The sequence below is a fragment of the Electrona antarctica genome (assembly GCF_951216825.1).
Source record: "Electrona antarctica genome assembly, chromosome: 15".
NCBI lineage: Eukaryota > Metazoa > Chordata > Actinopteri > Myctophiformes > Myctophidae > Electrona > Electrona antarctica.
In genome coordinates this window covers 6369541-6385259 of record NC_136796.1, presented here as the reverse complement: position 1 = coordinate 6385259, position 15719 = coordinate 6369541, and the positions used below count along the sequence as shown (strand labels likewise).

Below are 15719 nucleotides of genomic sequence, written 5' to 3'. Positions count from 1 at the left end.
GTCCCCCTCCTTCCAGATATGAGTACCCATCTATGGACCAGGTTTCCGAGACCCTTCCCCATGTCCTGAAGCATTTTGGGTAGGTTTGCCCTGACATTAACTCATGAATTTAAAGTTCTCAGTCGCGTCATTAATTTGGATTCCATAGAGAAGTGAGCAACATGTCTTCTGCTTGTAGATCTTATATTCTTGGTTATTAGTTATACTGTAGTTATTTTAAGATTATTATTATTATTATATTAGTTAGTTTAAGATTAAAGAACATGAATGGTCTCAGAAATGTCATAAAAGCAAAGGTTGAGCCTGTAGCACAGGCTCAACTAGATCTAGTCTTGACCACCGTGCATGCAGACTTGTGCAAAAGGTTCAAATGTAATTTGGATGGCATGTTATTTGGACAGATGCCGGGTTCATTGTTTGCCTGGTGTCCTGTAGTTTGAAAACCCACCTTTTCAGACTCCACCATGGCCCATAGCACTTACCCTACCCCCTTAGACAGCACTTTTTTAGACTTAGATAGCATTTGAAACAGACTTATAGCATGTCATGTAGACAGCACAATAACAGTACAGCATAGTATAATATATATGTATAGCTTATATGTATAGTGTCATTATATATAGATATGTTCTAGTTACGTTCTTAGCTTACGCATGTTTCTTGATAAATGCTGTTTATATATGTGATGTATTCCCATGCTTTTTGTTCTTGCTTAATTTCTGCTAAGTTCTGCTAAATGCCTAAATTGTAAATTGTAAATTGTCCTCCTATCCTATAGTTTAAATGTACAGATTATTATTTTTTGATAGTATATTGTTTTAGACTGAGTTTATTGAGGCACTACGTTGTATCTAATTTGATTTGCTTATTGTAAGTTGCTCTGGATAAAAGCTAGCCTGGTTAACCACTCACCCTTGAAAACATTTCATTCCTTTCTGAATGTACGTGAAGTACGTGGTCAACCAGGCTAGATAAAAGAGTCCTAAATTGTAAATGAACTGGCTGTAGCTTTGCATAGCTTTCACGGTTCAGACTTTAAAATAGCTTTTTAGTTATTCCTTTGCACATCCTACTAGGAGGATCCTGTCATTAATGACTTATTATTTTGTTCATTCCCTGTGTACCCCAGCATTAAGAGTGTCATTGGAATCGGCAGTGGAGCTGGGTCCTACATTTTGACCAGATTCGCTGTGAGTGAAAAATAATGACTTCTCAATCAAGCTGAATAATTAAGGGTCTTTAATCAAAGTGGGATTATCAGAGGTCACTGAATGTGTGCATAACTTAGTGGCTGACTTTGACCTCGTCATGCTCCCCATTGCTTTATCCTGCTGGAATGTTTTGCCAGGGCTCAACACTAACATTGAACTCAGTGGGTAGACCCGCTTTGTTGACACGGACCTGACGAAGACATAACTTTTCGACCCTGTTTCTTGAAGCCTTCCGTGTCATTCATATCGTGCATATTAGGCTGAGTAATTCGTGTTGAAGCACATCCTTGCTAAGATTACTAGAAAATACATATCATCTCTCCGTGTTGGGTGGAAACCCTATAAATGACGTCCAAAACTGTTACTTTTCATGATTCAAATTCAAAAGCGTCAAATGTAGCAGATAGCGTGACGTAGGGCAGTGGTTTTCAACCCTTTTCATATCAAGGCCCATTATTTATTTGGCATTTGAGTCACAAACCATCATTTCATAAGATTTTGCCCTCAGACACAAAACTAAAGAATGCTTTTTGTCGTTGCATAAGATTTTGTCTACAATTCCATGCTTTTGGCAAACGTTGATCAAAATAACAATTATTTTACATTCTCTAATTGTGTATATTTCTTGTAATTGAAGTAATGCAGATGTTTAACAATAATTTAACGTCTTGAGAGAGTAAAATGAAACCAAATGGACCCGTACGGGTCTATTTGCATTCTCAAGAGTTAAAGATCTAATAAGGGTCCAACTCCAACACTCCATCATTTAGCTCAAGGACCACTGGTTGAAAACCACAGCAGTTGGGCGATAATTTACAGAAAAGAAAAAAACCCCACAAAAAGTTAGATTATGGAGATAAGAGGATTCTGCCTGACAGCAACGATATACAGTTTGATTATTTACAAGTTTGTATTTGAATATAAATGAATTAATCAAATATATTAAATGTGTGTCATAGTTGGACTATCCTGCCATGGTGACCGGTGTCATGCTGATCAACATCAACCCATGTGCTGAGGGCTGGATGGACTGGGCAGCACACAAGGTACAGAACATATGGAGTCTATGCAGATGTCAGAACATGTGATGTCAGAATAGGCCCAGCTCCATATATGGAGATCTAGGGCCTCTGTCCAGAGCCTGGGCAGAGGCCTTTTGTGGCGGTTTCAAACGTGGATTACAGACGTACACACACACACAGAGAGACTTGATGCATTTATAGATGCTAGTCCTTACCTGTTCTAATATATGAACACCAAATTAGGAAACGAATGAGCTTGGGAAGGGCACAAAGTTAATATTATTAGGCAAGTGGTCTGCGGAGCATTACCTGGGGCGGGTCTGTGTATTCCTGGGACTCACATAAATACATCTCTGTGTGGCTGAGACACGCACACACACACACGACAGATAATCGAGGCGATGCTGCTGTTCATTTTATCACATTCGATGCAGTAGGCTATTGTAACATTGTCCTTGGCCTTGACTACTTCAGACAGGACATGGCCATCCGTAACCGCGCGTCGCCTGGCTTTCAGCTGCATGTCTGCCACCTACCCCCCCCCCCCCCCACCACCACAATGCCTGCGCTGTTTCACCCGCGTTTGGTTTGAAGTGATATCGAGTGACGTTCGAACATGGCAATCGGGGAGGAAGCGAGAGTGAATCCACGTTACTTATCAGTATGGCTAAAGGCAGGCTTGGGGACTGAAGGTGCGTTCAAACCTGAAGGTCAGCGTTGGTTTAAAAAAAAAGAGAAAGTCCCTTCACTGTATGCGCTCGTAACACTCTGGTTGCGGTGTGATGAAACCCCCCCCCAAATGTATGTTTTGGGTGAATTAAATAACAATCGTGGGACCCGTTACATTTACAATTATTGACTATCTGACTCTCTGCTTCCGAGTGAAACCGCTTTCAAACTAAAGTTCTCGCCATATTAAATGACTGGCTGGCGGCCCTAAAGTACACAATTCAGACACCAGATGGGGGTGTCGGCGGTAAATGAGTTAAGTACTATATAAGTTATAACCATAAAAACAATATAGTAGTATAACGTATAATTCTTCTGCGGGACCTTCATCAAGACTTTCTTCTGTTTTTTAAAAAAGAGAAAAATGCCTCATGATCATCAAATGTGTGTGTGTTGTGAATGCCGCATGATGGTCTAACGTGCATGTGTGAATGTCATCATTGCAGATGACTGGCTGGGCCCACGCTTTGCCTGACATGATCATCAGTCACCTCTTTGGAAAGGTACGTTCATTCAGAGAGAGAGACTAGGACTTCATGTGAGACTTTTGCAGATTTCTACCTAAATCCCATCAGGTGGACATGCAATAATCCTGTACAACTGTTAGTAATCCAGTCTAGCAGAGGCCAGCCACACGCACAGGGCAGGAGGCTGTTGCCCTGCTGGCCTTTGGGTCGCGGTGGAACTTAAGAACCCCGCCTTTTTAACTTTTAACGCGTTTAACAACATCTTATGAGATCGTTCAGCAGCTTGATGTTGCTTATGTATTCATCTGTTTTAGATTTGTAGTCTGTGTTGCCTTTGATTTTTCTGTTTCTAGATTTCTTTTGCATGCATTGTGCAGCACTTTAAGCTGCATGTCTGTGTATGAAGCCATACTATATAAATAAAGCTCATTGTTGTTATCATTGTTTTGTCCACGTCTTAACAGGAAGAACAACAGAACAACCCCGACATGATCCTGACCTACCGCCACCACATTCTGAACGGAATGAACCAGTTCAACCTGCAGCTCTTTGTCAAGTCCTACAGCAGGTATAGAACGCACCAAACGCTCCCCTGTCCGGCCTAGTAGAAACACACCAAACGCTCCCCTGTCCGGCCTAGTAGAAACACACCAAACGCTCCCCTGCCCGGCCTAGTAGAAACACACCAAACGCTCCCCTGCCCGGCCTAGTAGAAACACACCAAACGCTCCCCTGTCCGGCCTAGTAGAAACACACCAAACGCTCCCCTGCCCAGGCCTAGTAGAAACACACCAAACGCTCCCCTGCCCGGCCTAGTAGAAACACACCAAACGCTCCCCTGCCCGGCCTAGTAGAAACACACCAAACGCTCCCCTGCCCGGCCTAGTAGAAACACACCAAACGCTCCCCTGCCCGGCCTAGTAGAAACACACCAAACGCTCCCCTGCCCGGCCTAGTAGAAACACACCAAACGCTCCCCTGCCCGGCCTAGTAGAAACACACCAAACGCTCCCCTGTCCGGCCTAGTAGAAACACACCAAACGCTCCCCTGCCCAGGCCTAGTAGAAACACACCAAATGCTCCCCTGTCCGGCCTAGTAGAAACACACCAAACGCCCCCCTGTCCGGCCTAGTAGAAACACACCAAACGCTCCCCTGCCCGGCCTAGTAGAAACACACCAAAGCTCCCCTGCCCGGCATAGTAGAAACACACCAAACGCTCCCCTGCCCGGCCTAGTAGAAACACACCAAAGCTCCCCTGCCCGGCCTAGTAGAAACACACCAAAGCTCCCCTGCCCGGCCTATAGTAGAAACACACCAAACGCTCCCCTGCCCGGCCTATAGTAGAAACACACCAAACGCTCCCCTGCCCGGCCTATAGTAGAAACACACCAAACGCTCCCCTGCCCGGCCTAGTAGAAACACACCAAACGCTCCCCTGTCCGGCCTAGTAGAAACACACCAAACGCTCACCTGTCCGGCCTAGTAGAAACACACCAAACGCTCCCCTACCCGGCCTATAGTAGAAACACACCAAACGCTCCCCTGCCCGGCATAGTAGAAACACACCAAACGCTCCCCTGCCCGGCCTATAGTAGAAACACACCAAACGCTCCCCTGCCCGGCCTATAGTAGAAACACACCAAACGCTCCCCTGCCCGGCCTATAGTAGAAACACACCAAACGCTCCCCTGCCCGGCCTATAGTAGAAACACACCAAAGCTCCCCTGCCCGGCCTAGTAGAAACACACCAAAGGTTGTGGATTTGAAAGGCAGTGCAGAACAACAGTTACCCTTAAACTAAGATATTCGCGCAAAAGAAAATCTTATTTTTTTAATGACAGATGTAGCCACTATGACCACAGATGTCCCAAGAAATCCAATCCAATCCAATCCAACTTTATTTATATAGCACATTTAAAAACAACAGAGTTGACCAAAGTGCTTTACATAACATAACAAAAATAAAAGTGCACAAAATCGTCAAAAACATATTATAGAGAAAAACAAAACAATCAATAAAACCAAAAAATAAAAATTAATATCTCACTCTGGGGTAAAAGCTTGGGAATAAAAAAGTGTTTTAAGACGGGATTTAAAAATAGGGATAGAGGGGGACAGTTTTACTAAAAGGGGGAGTTCATTCCAAAGTTTAGGGGCAGCTATAGAAAAGGCACGATCTCCCCTAAGTCTCAGTTTGGACTTTGGGACCTCCAGCAGAAACTTGTTTTCTGATCTCAATGATCTTTCTGGGACATACAATTTTAAAAGATCTGAAATATAGGGAGGTGCTAGCCCATTAAGGGATTTACAAACAAACAATAAAATCTTAAACTTGATCCTAAAACATACAGGGAGCCAGTGCAGTGAAGCTAAAATGGGGGAAATGTGGTCACGCCTTCTTGTGCCTGTCAGAAGGCACTAGTTGCAATCTATAAATGCAGCCCTGGCTAGCCCCAACATAAAGTGCATTGCAGTAATCCAGGCGGGTAGTGATAAAAGCATGTATGACTTTTTCAAAATCTAAAAAAGTTAAAAAAGGCTTCACCTTAGATAAAATCCTGAGCTGGAAAAAAGCTGATTTTAAAACTAAATTCACCTGCTTATCCATTAAAAAGTCACTGTCCATTCTTACACCAAGGTTGGTTACGGTGGGTTTAATATATTGTGCCAGGGGGCCGAGGTCCACTTTGGACATATTTGCAGCAAGACTGGGTTTAAAAATTATAATTTCTGTTTTGCTCTCATTCAAATTTAAAAAATTTAAGGCCAACCAGGCTTTAATGTCATCCAGACATTCCAGGAGTTGGCGTGGAGGGGTGGTACTGTCTCGCTTGATGGGGAGGTAGATTTGGGAGTCGTCAGCATAAAAATGGAAGGACATACCATGTTTGCGTAAAATCGACCCTAGGGGGAGTAAATAAAGTGCAAAGAGAATGGGCCCAAGGATTGAGCCCTGGGGCACCCCATAGGGGAGGGGGGCAGAGGATGACATTAAGCCACCGGTGCTGACGGTGAAGCTTCTCCCAGTGACATACGACCTAAACCAATCCAGAAACCTAAACCAATCCAGAAACAACAAACTGTTTTGATTAGGCGTTCCACTTCCATCATGCTCGTTTGAAGCACGGCTAGATGGCTGTTTCAACCAATCAGATTGCTTCCTCGAAACGATCTGTTGTGTAATTAAAGATTCTGTGAGTTATTGATGATTTTAATTTATGTCAAGACCTCCTGCTTCAATTGACCTTATGCACACGGCTGCCATCTTGACAGCAAGGTGCTAACTAGGTGCAACTTCTAAACAGAAATGTTCTATCTAATTGTATAAAACAACGTCAAACTCACTAACATTGCAGCTGTACGAAAAGCTTGAATTATCCTCTTTCTATCTGCAGTGTGTTTGTTTCATAAAAATCCACTGTAGACATGTTATGAGCTCCTTTCTGTCATGAAATTCCTTGCAGGTGATTTTTTTCTGTTCTCAACAGCCCACGCGTACCACCTGTTTTGAATTTGCACATAATGCAAGAAGCAGCAGGAGGTTGCCTTACTGATAACGAGTGCTTCCAAACTCTGACACGATTAAAATAATCATCTGCAAGGAATTCCTTGAGAGGAAGTAGCTCATAACATGCCTACGGTGGATTCTTATGAAACAAACACTTTGCAGATTGTAAGAGGATAATTCAAGCTTTTCGTACAGCTGCAATGTTGGTGAGTTTGACGTTGTTTAATACCATCAGATAGGACTTTTCTGTTTGGATGAATGGGCCGTCAATGGGAAGTTGCACCTAGTTAGCACATTGCTGGCAAGATGGCAGTGGTGTGCATAAGGTCAATTGACACCCTGCGTGAAATGGGAGTCACAGCTTTCCGGGCCCAACATAGCGGCTGTGTTGACATATATCACTCCATTGAACAGCATCGGCCACACTAACTTCAGCTCACGGGACAGCCAGTTGACGGCACATCCTTCTTTTGTATTCCTCTCCGCAGCCGGAGAGATCTGGAAATCGAGAGGCCCATCCCCGGAAGCAACGTTAACGTCAGAACGCTCAAGTAAGTTGTTGACCTGAGATCAGATTCTAAAAATGTCTTCTACATCCTGACAGTTTTCTGAAAAAGCTATGTTTCTATGTCAGTGGTTCTTCGATTTTTCAAAAATAGCAGACCTACAAGTGCCACCGAGTGGCGTGCTATGAGCTTGAAAAGACAAGTTGAAAAGACAACTTGAAAGACAAAACCACACATGGTCGTAATGTTTGACCAGCGGCAGTGTTTCTAACTGGTGAGGCTGGTAAAGTATTGTGGTATTCCTGCTATAATTGGCAACCGCCACATATGGCGGAGACGCTGCTAGTTATCACCCATAGATGGGGTACTGAGTGATATTCCTATTGTACCATGAAAAACACGTGCCATGGTTTTGTAAATCAGGGGTTCCCAAACTTTTTTGGACCAGGTACCCCTTTTGGGGTAGACATTTTTCCAGGTACCCCCTAATCTGAAGCGGCCACAGAAACCTTTCAAGTGTCCTGAGTCTTTTTGTTGTTTCTGCAGCATGCGTCCTGCTGTTACTGTTTGGGGTCACGACAGGTTGACTGATGTTGTAGTTTTAGTAATCATGTCAGCTATTGGCCCAAGGCAAACATGGGAGAAACACAATGAACAACAACTTGGCAGAAATGACCACGTAGATAAACGAAAATCTGGGAATTATTTCGGGTACCCCCCTTTGGGAACCGCTGTTGTAAATGTAACCTTACTGCACCTGTACTAATTGTCCTTGTATGAATCTTCGTTGTGTGGACATAAATAAATGTGTGTTTTGCAGGTGTACGTCCCTGCTGGTGGTTGGAGACAGCTCTCCTGCCGTGGAAGCTGTGGTGAGTTCAGCCCCTCCCCCATGGGGCGACGCCCCTCTTTGGGAGCATTTCTAAGGGGGGTTGTCACGATTATGGCATTTTACTTGACGATTAAATCATTGCAATTATCGTCACCTTCTTAAACTAATGGCCTATGTCATTTATTTTTTTTACGTTTTTCAGGAACATTTTTTAACTGATCCAAAACAAAACTATATGATATTTCTTAATCAGTTCACCAAAAGCGAGGAAAGGATTAAACCTGCCAATTTACTTAATGACTTACTCCGTAACGTAGGCAAAAAATTATAATCTATTTTATTAACCCATTTTGACCTGAGATCAGATTCTAAAAATGTCTTCTACATCCTGACAGTTGTCTGAAAAAGCTATGTTTCTATGTCCGTCGTTCTTCGATTTTTCAAAAATAGCAGATCTACAAGCTCGTAGTGCGCCACTCGGTGGCGCACTATAAGCTTGTAGATCACAACTATATAGTCAAAAAGAAATCATCATAGGAGGTAAAAAGGGAAAAGAAATATATACAGTGAGGGGAAACAGGGGTGGGTGGGGGATTCAGATTTTACGGGGGCCAACAGACCAACGCATTAAAAAACAAGTTCCCGAAATGGCTGCTATTCATCGTACATACAGTATACACATGCAATCATCAGTTGCTAGAGGATTGTGTGAATCAACGGTCTATATTCGAGAGACTGCACAAAGAAGTACGGGGTGTGTATAGGGCTTACGTGGTTAAAAGTGTGCATGTTGCACAACGCAGGAAAATCATTAACGCCAACCAGGTTGTGCTTCTCATCATCCTCTAACCCAGCTGACATGTGTCAGACGTGTTTTTGGTTTGTTATTTATTTCAAGGATAACACTTTAACGTGACCTAGAAGGTGGAGAACAGAAAGCAACATGCCATGTCATGTTTTCCAGGGCCGTAACCCCACCCAACACTGCATGACCAATTGGTCAGGATAGCGTCTTTAACGTGAATGTTTTACATCGCTATTCATTTTCCGACGCATATTTGAGGTTGAGAAACACTGGTCATGGCAACAATCTGCATTCAACGTACAGTAATTGAACTTGAATTTAGTTCATTGTACCCAGTCCCAAAGGGCTTATATTTATCTAGTTGAGTTCATGCATATTATGCTAATTGATAGTCAATCAAGAAGATCCCTTATGGGGAAAGAAAGGCTAGAAACTTTTGGGAAACTTTAGGGACCCCCTTCCAGGACGGAGGGGTGTGCAACGGGTACAGAACAAAACGGAACAAATAAAACATGTTTGCTATGTTATATGTTGGCTGTTCAAAAACAGCAGATCTACAAGCGCATGTACAAGCTTGTAGATCTGCTATTGTTGATAGATTATGAAAAATCTGATTATTTTAGATATTATAGATATTAATAATCCTGAATTGTTTTTGACATGAATCCTCTCTTCTGGGGACACCTGGCTGGCACTAAACCTTTTCGGATGGGGGGGGGGGGGGGGGGGGGGGGGGGGGGGGTGTCCGTAGCCAAATACATATCAATCTGGGGGGGGGTCTTTGACTTATCTATATAAGTTAGAGATTTAAACCACTTTTCCTCTTGTTTTTCCACAGGTGGAGTGCAACACCAAGCTGGACCCAACAAAGACCACACTGCTCAAGGTGAGGACAGAACCATTAGGGCTCACTTGGGTGTATTAATAGCCGCATCGGTCGGTGAGCTTGGCATCGGATAAGATTCCGTTGGCTCAGCATTCGTTTACCTGGTGACACATTAACCCCCGAATGGGACGAGCTCGCAGCAGACGAGGCACTGGCCAGCGCCCTCTGAGGACACAATCTGGTGCCGTTGACCTGCTTTCGTTGGCCTCTGGCACCCTTTTTAATGTTTCACAACAACCCCACGCAAATGGGCCACCTGTTATGCCTCGGCAGGTGCACTTTATCCAGGTTAACCCATTCAGGCCTGACGTCGAAATAAAAAAATAAGTCTTCTGAAAGAATATATGTTTATTGTTTATGTTTATTTTTAAACAGACTTATAGCTTGTTACATAGACAGCACTAGAATTGCATTTGTATGTAGTCATAGCACTTTATAGTACACATGTATAATATATAATATAGTATAGTATAGTATGTATAGTTCACATAGATACTCCACTGTTACATTCTTAGTTTACGCTTGAGTCATGATAACTACTTTTTATATATGTGATGTATGCCATGCTTTTGTGATTTGTTTTGTTATTGCTTAATGTAAATCGCTCTGGATTAAGAGCGTCTGCTAAATGCCTAAATTGTAAATTGTACATTTTCAAAGATTTGTGCCGCATTTTCACGATTTTTCAAAAATAGCAGACCTACAAGCTCGTAGCGCGCCACTCGGTGGCGCACTATGAGCTTGTAGATCTGCTATTTTTCAATAGCTAAAGCATAACATAATGCTAACACCAAAAGGGGTTCCCGCACAAAATGGGTTAACTGTCTGGGAGGCCCAGCAAATGGGACCGGTTAAACGTAAACGGGGGGTAATGGCGTGTGTCCGTCGTTTTACATGCTAAATAATATGCTAATAACCTGTTTTTTGTTTTTCCATTTCACCCCTAGATGGCCGATTGTGGTGGACTGCCCCAGACTGACCAGGTGTGCATATTATGTATTTTTAATTGTGTGAATGAGAGAGATGAGTTTTGGACGTTTTGTCATTATAGGGGAAGATTTTCAATAAAAGATTAAATAAGCAAAACATTATTAATATATATTACAAAATTAAATAAAAAGTCAAATAAATCCCAAACATTTCCAAAAGTAACAGCCAAAACTGTTACTGTAAGTTACTTTTCAGGAAATTAAAAAATAAATAACAGATCTGCTACTTTTGAGTTTGAATATGGAGAATATGGAAAATACAGGATCAACCTCTAACTAATTGCAAAAAAACCGAACTCAGCTGATTTTGCATCTTCAATATATCCTGAATAACAGAAAAAAAGTTGCCTGGAATTGTCTGAGGGGAAAGTGTTGAAAATGGCCTGTACAGTATGGCCACCATTGACATCCTATTATAAGGCAATATTTTCTAAATTCCTTATGCTTTAAGTAACATGTGACATATCAAACTAGGGGGTTTTCATGATGCTGAATCCATTCCAATCATTAGTTTTGCATAAAAACACTAATTGGGCTAAATTTGGCCATAGCAACTTGCCAAAATGTGATGATGTCAGCACATTTGGCAAGTTGCTATGGCCAAATTTAGCCAGGATATATTGAAGATGCAAAATCAGTTGAGTTTGTTTTTTTTGCAATTAGAGGTCAAATTACATTATTACTGGACTAGTATGGGGCGTTTCATTTGCACACACAAAAAAAAGTTTGAATACGGAGATAAGAGGTCTCTGACAGACAACAACGAGATATATGTATATATATATATATACTGTATATAATAAGGGCTGAAGTGGATAATGTCTTAGAGCGGGCCGGGGAATGGCTAGATAATCAGTGGTAGCCGGGGGGGGGGGGGGGGGGGGGGGGGTTAGGTTCTGTAAGAAGGCTACCGCTTAAGAGCATTAGGAAGTAGGCAACAGACGTGAGCCACAGTTGGCGTGTTGTTCTAATTCACTGCCCTGCTTCGCAGCACATCATTAACAAGAGAGGCAGCTGTCACAGGGGCGCACTTATTTAATGAGAAGCCAGCACAAAGTGATATGTAAACAAATACCATAATCAGTCCCTCGTGTCACTCATTGAATCTCTCCATCTCTCTCTCTCTCTGTCTTTCCGCAGCCTGCCAAGCTGACAGAGGCGTTCAAGTACTTCGTTCAGGGCATGGGATACAGTGAGTATGCTAAGAAACGACAGTAGACAATGCCCTTAACCTTTGACCTCTACCAGGAATGTGTGTGAGTGTTTAAACTTGGCTGTGACTTGGCCTTAACAGTTACGTAACCAAGCACACTCTGTGTGAAAAGAGACGTTTGTCTGCCACCTGGTGGTGAGATTTAAGTACTCCAGCCCCCCCGGACTAAAAGCCCTATTCATAGTCCAGATATAGGTGAAGAGGTGGCCACCTATTTGGTGGTCACTTCTTCACCAGAACGGTGGTTTTGATAGGCGTATGAGGTTCCCAGTTCGATCCCGGGCTCCCCCAGAGTTAGTGTCGAAGTGTCCTTGAGCAAGACACTGAACCCCTAATTGCTCCCGGTGTGCAGGTTGGTGCCTTGCATGGTTTCCCCCGCCATGTGAATGTGTGTGAATGGGTGAATGTAATGCACAATCTATGTAAAGCCCCTTGGATAAAGGCGCTATATAAAATGCACCATTTACAATTTATCTAAATCACATGAAACCTTCAAGTCAAGAAAAAAAAAAGAAGTAAAACAAACGCGAGAACCAGGGCAGGGTCTGCATGGTCAAGTCAAGTATAGGTCAAGTACCTCATGCTCTTCATCCTCTTCCTCCCCATGCAGTGCCCTCGGCCAGCATGACCAGACTGGCGCGCTCGCGCACGGCCTCCGGCTCCAGCATGGCCTCCTTCGACGGCAACCGCTCCCGCTCCCACACCAACGAGGGCAACCGCTCGCGCTCGCACACCAACGAGGGCCGCAGCCGCAGCCACACGCACGACGCCACGGGCAGCGTGGCAAAGTCCGCCGAGGTGTCCTGTTAGGGTGTCCGCGAGTGGGACACTGTGGCGGGGAACACACGCCACTCACCAAGCACCCCTACCCACGCGACCACACACAACACAAACACCCTGGTTACCTTTTTTGGGAAAACAAAACAAGAAAAAAGGAAAACATATCCCTCGGGGGGTCTTGGCTGCGCTGCTTCTAACTCCTGACACACCAACACACACATTGTAAGATGCACGTAGAAAGAACGCAGATGTGGCCTGAGTGGAGGCGCCGTGAGAGAGAGACGATGCGCGTAAAAAACACGTAATACACGCTCGGTTTTCAAACTATGGAGTGCAATAGGGACACGCAGACAGTACCCCGGTTGCCAAAGAGATAGACGAGGTTAAAGTCTCTTTTGTCAAAACAGCAGACACAGGAAACAGTTTTTTCACTGTCAGAAATATGAATAGTATGTCAACAATCAAACCCTAAGCATTCAGTGGATTCGCTGCTTTAAACTCCCGAGTCCATAGTTTGGGGACGGTTGTAGTTTGTTATTTTAAAAAACGCTTCATAAATCTAAAAAAAAGAATAAAAAAAAAAAAAACTACAAGCTCATAGATCGGCTATGCCCGCTGTCCATCGCACAACAAAGTATAATATAGCACTGAAGTGCTTAAGCAATTGGCCTTAATTTGTGTGTTGGTGTCGGCCCTAAACGAATCCTGGAGATAAAGGGCTCAACTCGTTTGCTCCCGTCACGGTCGGTTAGGTGAGTTGGTTAGTTAGCAGCAGCCACGCAGCACAGACACACACACACACACACACACACACACACACACACACACACACACACACAGAATGTGGGAGAGAGCAGTGGCTTTGAGAGAGAGAGAGAAAACAAAGTACACCAGCTTGTACATTTTATCTCGTTTTAATCTCTTGTATAATTTTCTTCTGTCTCTACACCCCCCCCCCCCCCCCCCCCCCCCCACCCCTCCGTGCCCATATAGTCCATAGTGGGGATCACGTTGACACAGCTTTTTCAAATATCGTTGTCGGGCAGAAAGTTCTTATCTCCATATTCTAACTATTTCGTTTTTTCGGAAATTAACTCCCTACTTGATGACACTGCAGCGTCACACAAAAACATCAAAAGTAGCAGATTTGTTCGCGACGTGTTTGGAGCTTTCGATCTGCTACTTTTTTTAAAGGAGCATTCAGTGATTTGGGTGATTTGGAAAACCACCCAGTCCGCCCCGGTAACAAAATGTGCACATGCACGCTCTACAGTGGGGGAAGTGCAACAGGCCAACAGCATGTGAACCAAGGCCCGCCCCCACTCGATCATGATTGGAGGAAGGCCCCTCTCATAGTGATTGGATGAAGGCTTTGCCACCCGCCACCAAAACTGAAACTAGGGTTTTTTGACCCCAGGGGCTCACTGGGGACAGGGAGGAACTCCTTATATGGTCAGCACACTCTATAGTAGGGAGGATTATCCAGAAAAAAATAAGTGATATTTGAATTAAGTCAAATCACTGAATATACCTTTTAATTTGAATCCTGAAAAGTAACAGTTTTGGACATATGAGGTTTCCACCCGACAGAGACGGTATACTGTATCTGTATGTTGACTGTAAATTACTTGTTTTATCTTTTTTTTTGTTTTTGTTATCATTGTAATTGTTTGTTTTTTCTCGATGATTATTAACGCTCATTTGTTCTGAATTGAGGTTTGTAGGTTTGTAGACGTGGAGAAAAAAAGAAAAAGATATAGGGAGGTATTGGAATAAACAAAGGTTTGTTTTGTTTTTGTCTTTCATAAATTTGCTTTTCCTCTTTGAAATTAAGGGAACAGAATTGAAGTGTATCATCATGTCCTATTCCTGTAATGGCTCTGTTTGTTTTTGGGAGATACTTTGAATGTCCCCTTTGCAGAGTCTTCTGGAACATTTATATATGTATATTTCTTTTTTCCATTCTAACAATGTTCGAAGTTCAGTTCGAAGTTCTAATGTTCATCAGTTAACGCCGCAGCTATGTTGACTTTTTATGGAATCAAATTATTGTAGATTTGTTTCATATTTTAGAACATTCCAGCAAATGTGATGCTTCATGTCATTAACCAAAAAATGCATCGTAAAAAAAAAAGAAATTAATGGCTTTGCATTGTATGCTTTTATCTACCTTTTTAGATGAGAACAAAAACATATATATTTTTTCTTTTCTTTTAAAAAGTTATTTCTATGCAATCAAGTACAATGGAACAAATGTTATATTTTCTTCTTCGTTTTTTATCAGATTCTCAGAATTTATACTGCATGACGGTGTTGCATGCCAAAGAATTAGCGCTCTACACAAACGCTCACAAACGACTATGGTTGGGGATGGATACTTAAGGCTTTTAACGATTGCTTAACGATCCGTTCCGCCGGATCCCAACCCTATAGTCACGATATGTGGGCTGTGGCGCATAATCTGCATATTGTGAGCTTGTAGAGCGGTGATTTTTTGGCACAAACATGGTCATACGACGGTGGATAAGTGAAAGGCAAGCATTCATAATTGACATGACACACACACTCTTATAGGCTACTCCTCTTTGACTTGCACTGCACTACAACAACACTTGCCAGCTCTGTAGAAGAGCACATAACATGGCTTTGTAAAGGTGCACATCTGCCTAATACTAAATAATGCTAGAGTAAAGCATTTAAAAAAACAGCAAAAGGGTTTGTATTTATTAAAAGAAAAAACTGTAATAAAAAAAATCCCAAAACTTGTAA

General features: G+C 42.8%; 1 protein-coding gene across 2 annotated transcripts in view; it reads left to right on the top strand.

Annotated features, from left to right (window-relative positions):
• ndrg1a (N-myc downstream regulated 1a) overlaps nt 1-15719 on the top strand; it is a 51554-nt gene extending 35835 nt beyond the window's left edge. For both annotated transcript variants that reach the window (XM_079521758.1, XM_079521759.1), the window contains 11 exons: nt 17-79; nt 1130-1190; nt 2171-2257; nt 3409-3465; nt 3894-3997; nt 7428-7490; nt 8266-8317; nt 9921-9968; nt 10916-10951; nt 12098-12149; nt 12781-15719. In XM_079521758.1, the coding sequence (XP_079377884.1) occupies nt 17-79; nt 1130-1190; nt 2171-2257; nt 3409-3465; nt 3894-3997; nt 7428-7490; nt 8266-8317; nt 9921-9968; nt 10916-10951; nt 12098-12149; nt 12781-12980 (823 nt within the window). In that variant the 3' untranslated portion in view covers nt 12981-15719. The remainder of the gene's footprint in view (nt 1-16; nt 80-1129; nt 1191-2170; nt 2258-3408; nt 3466-3893; nt 3998-7427; nt 7491-8265; nt 8318-9920; nt 9969-10915; nt 10952-12097; nt 12150-12780) is intronic.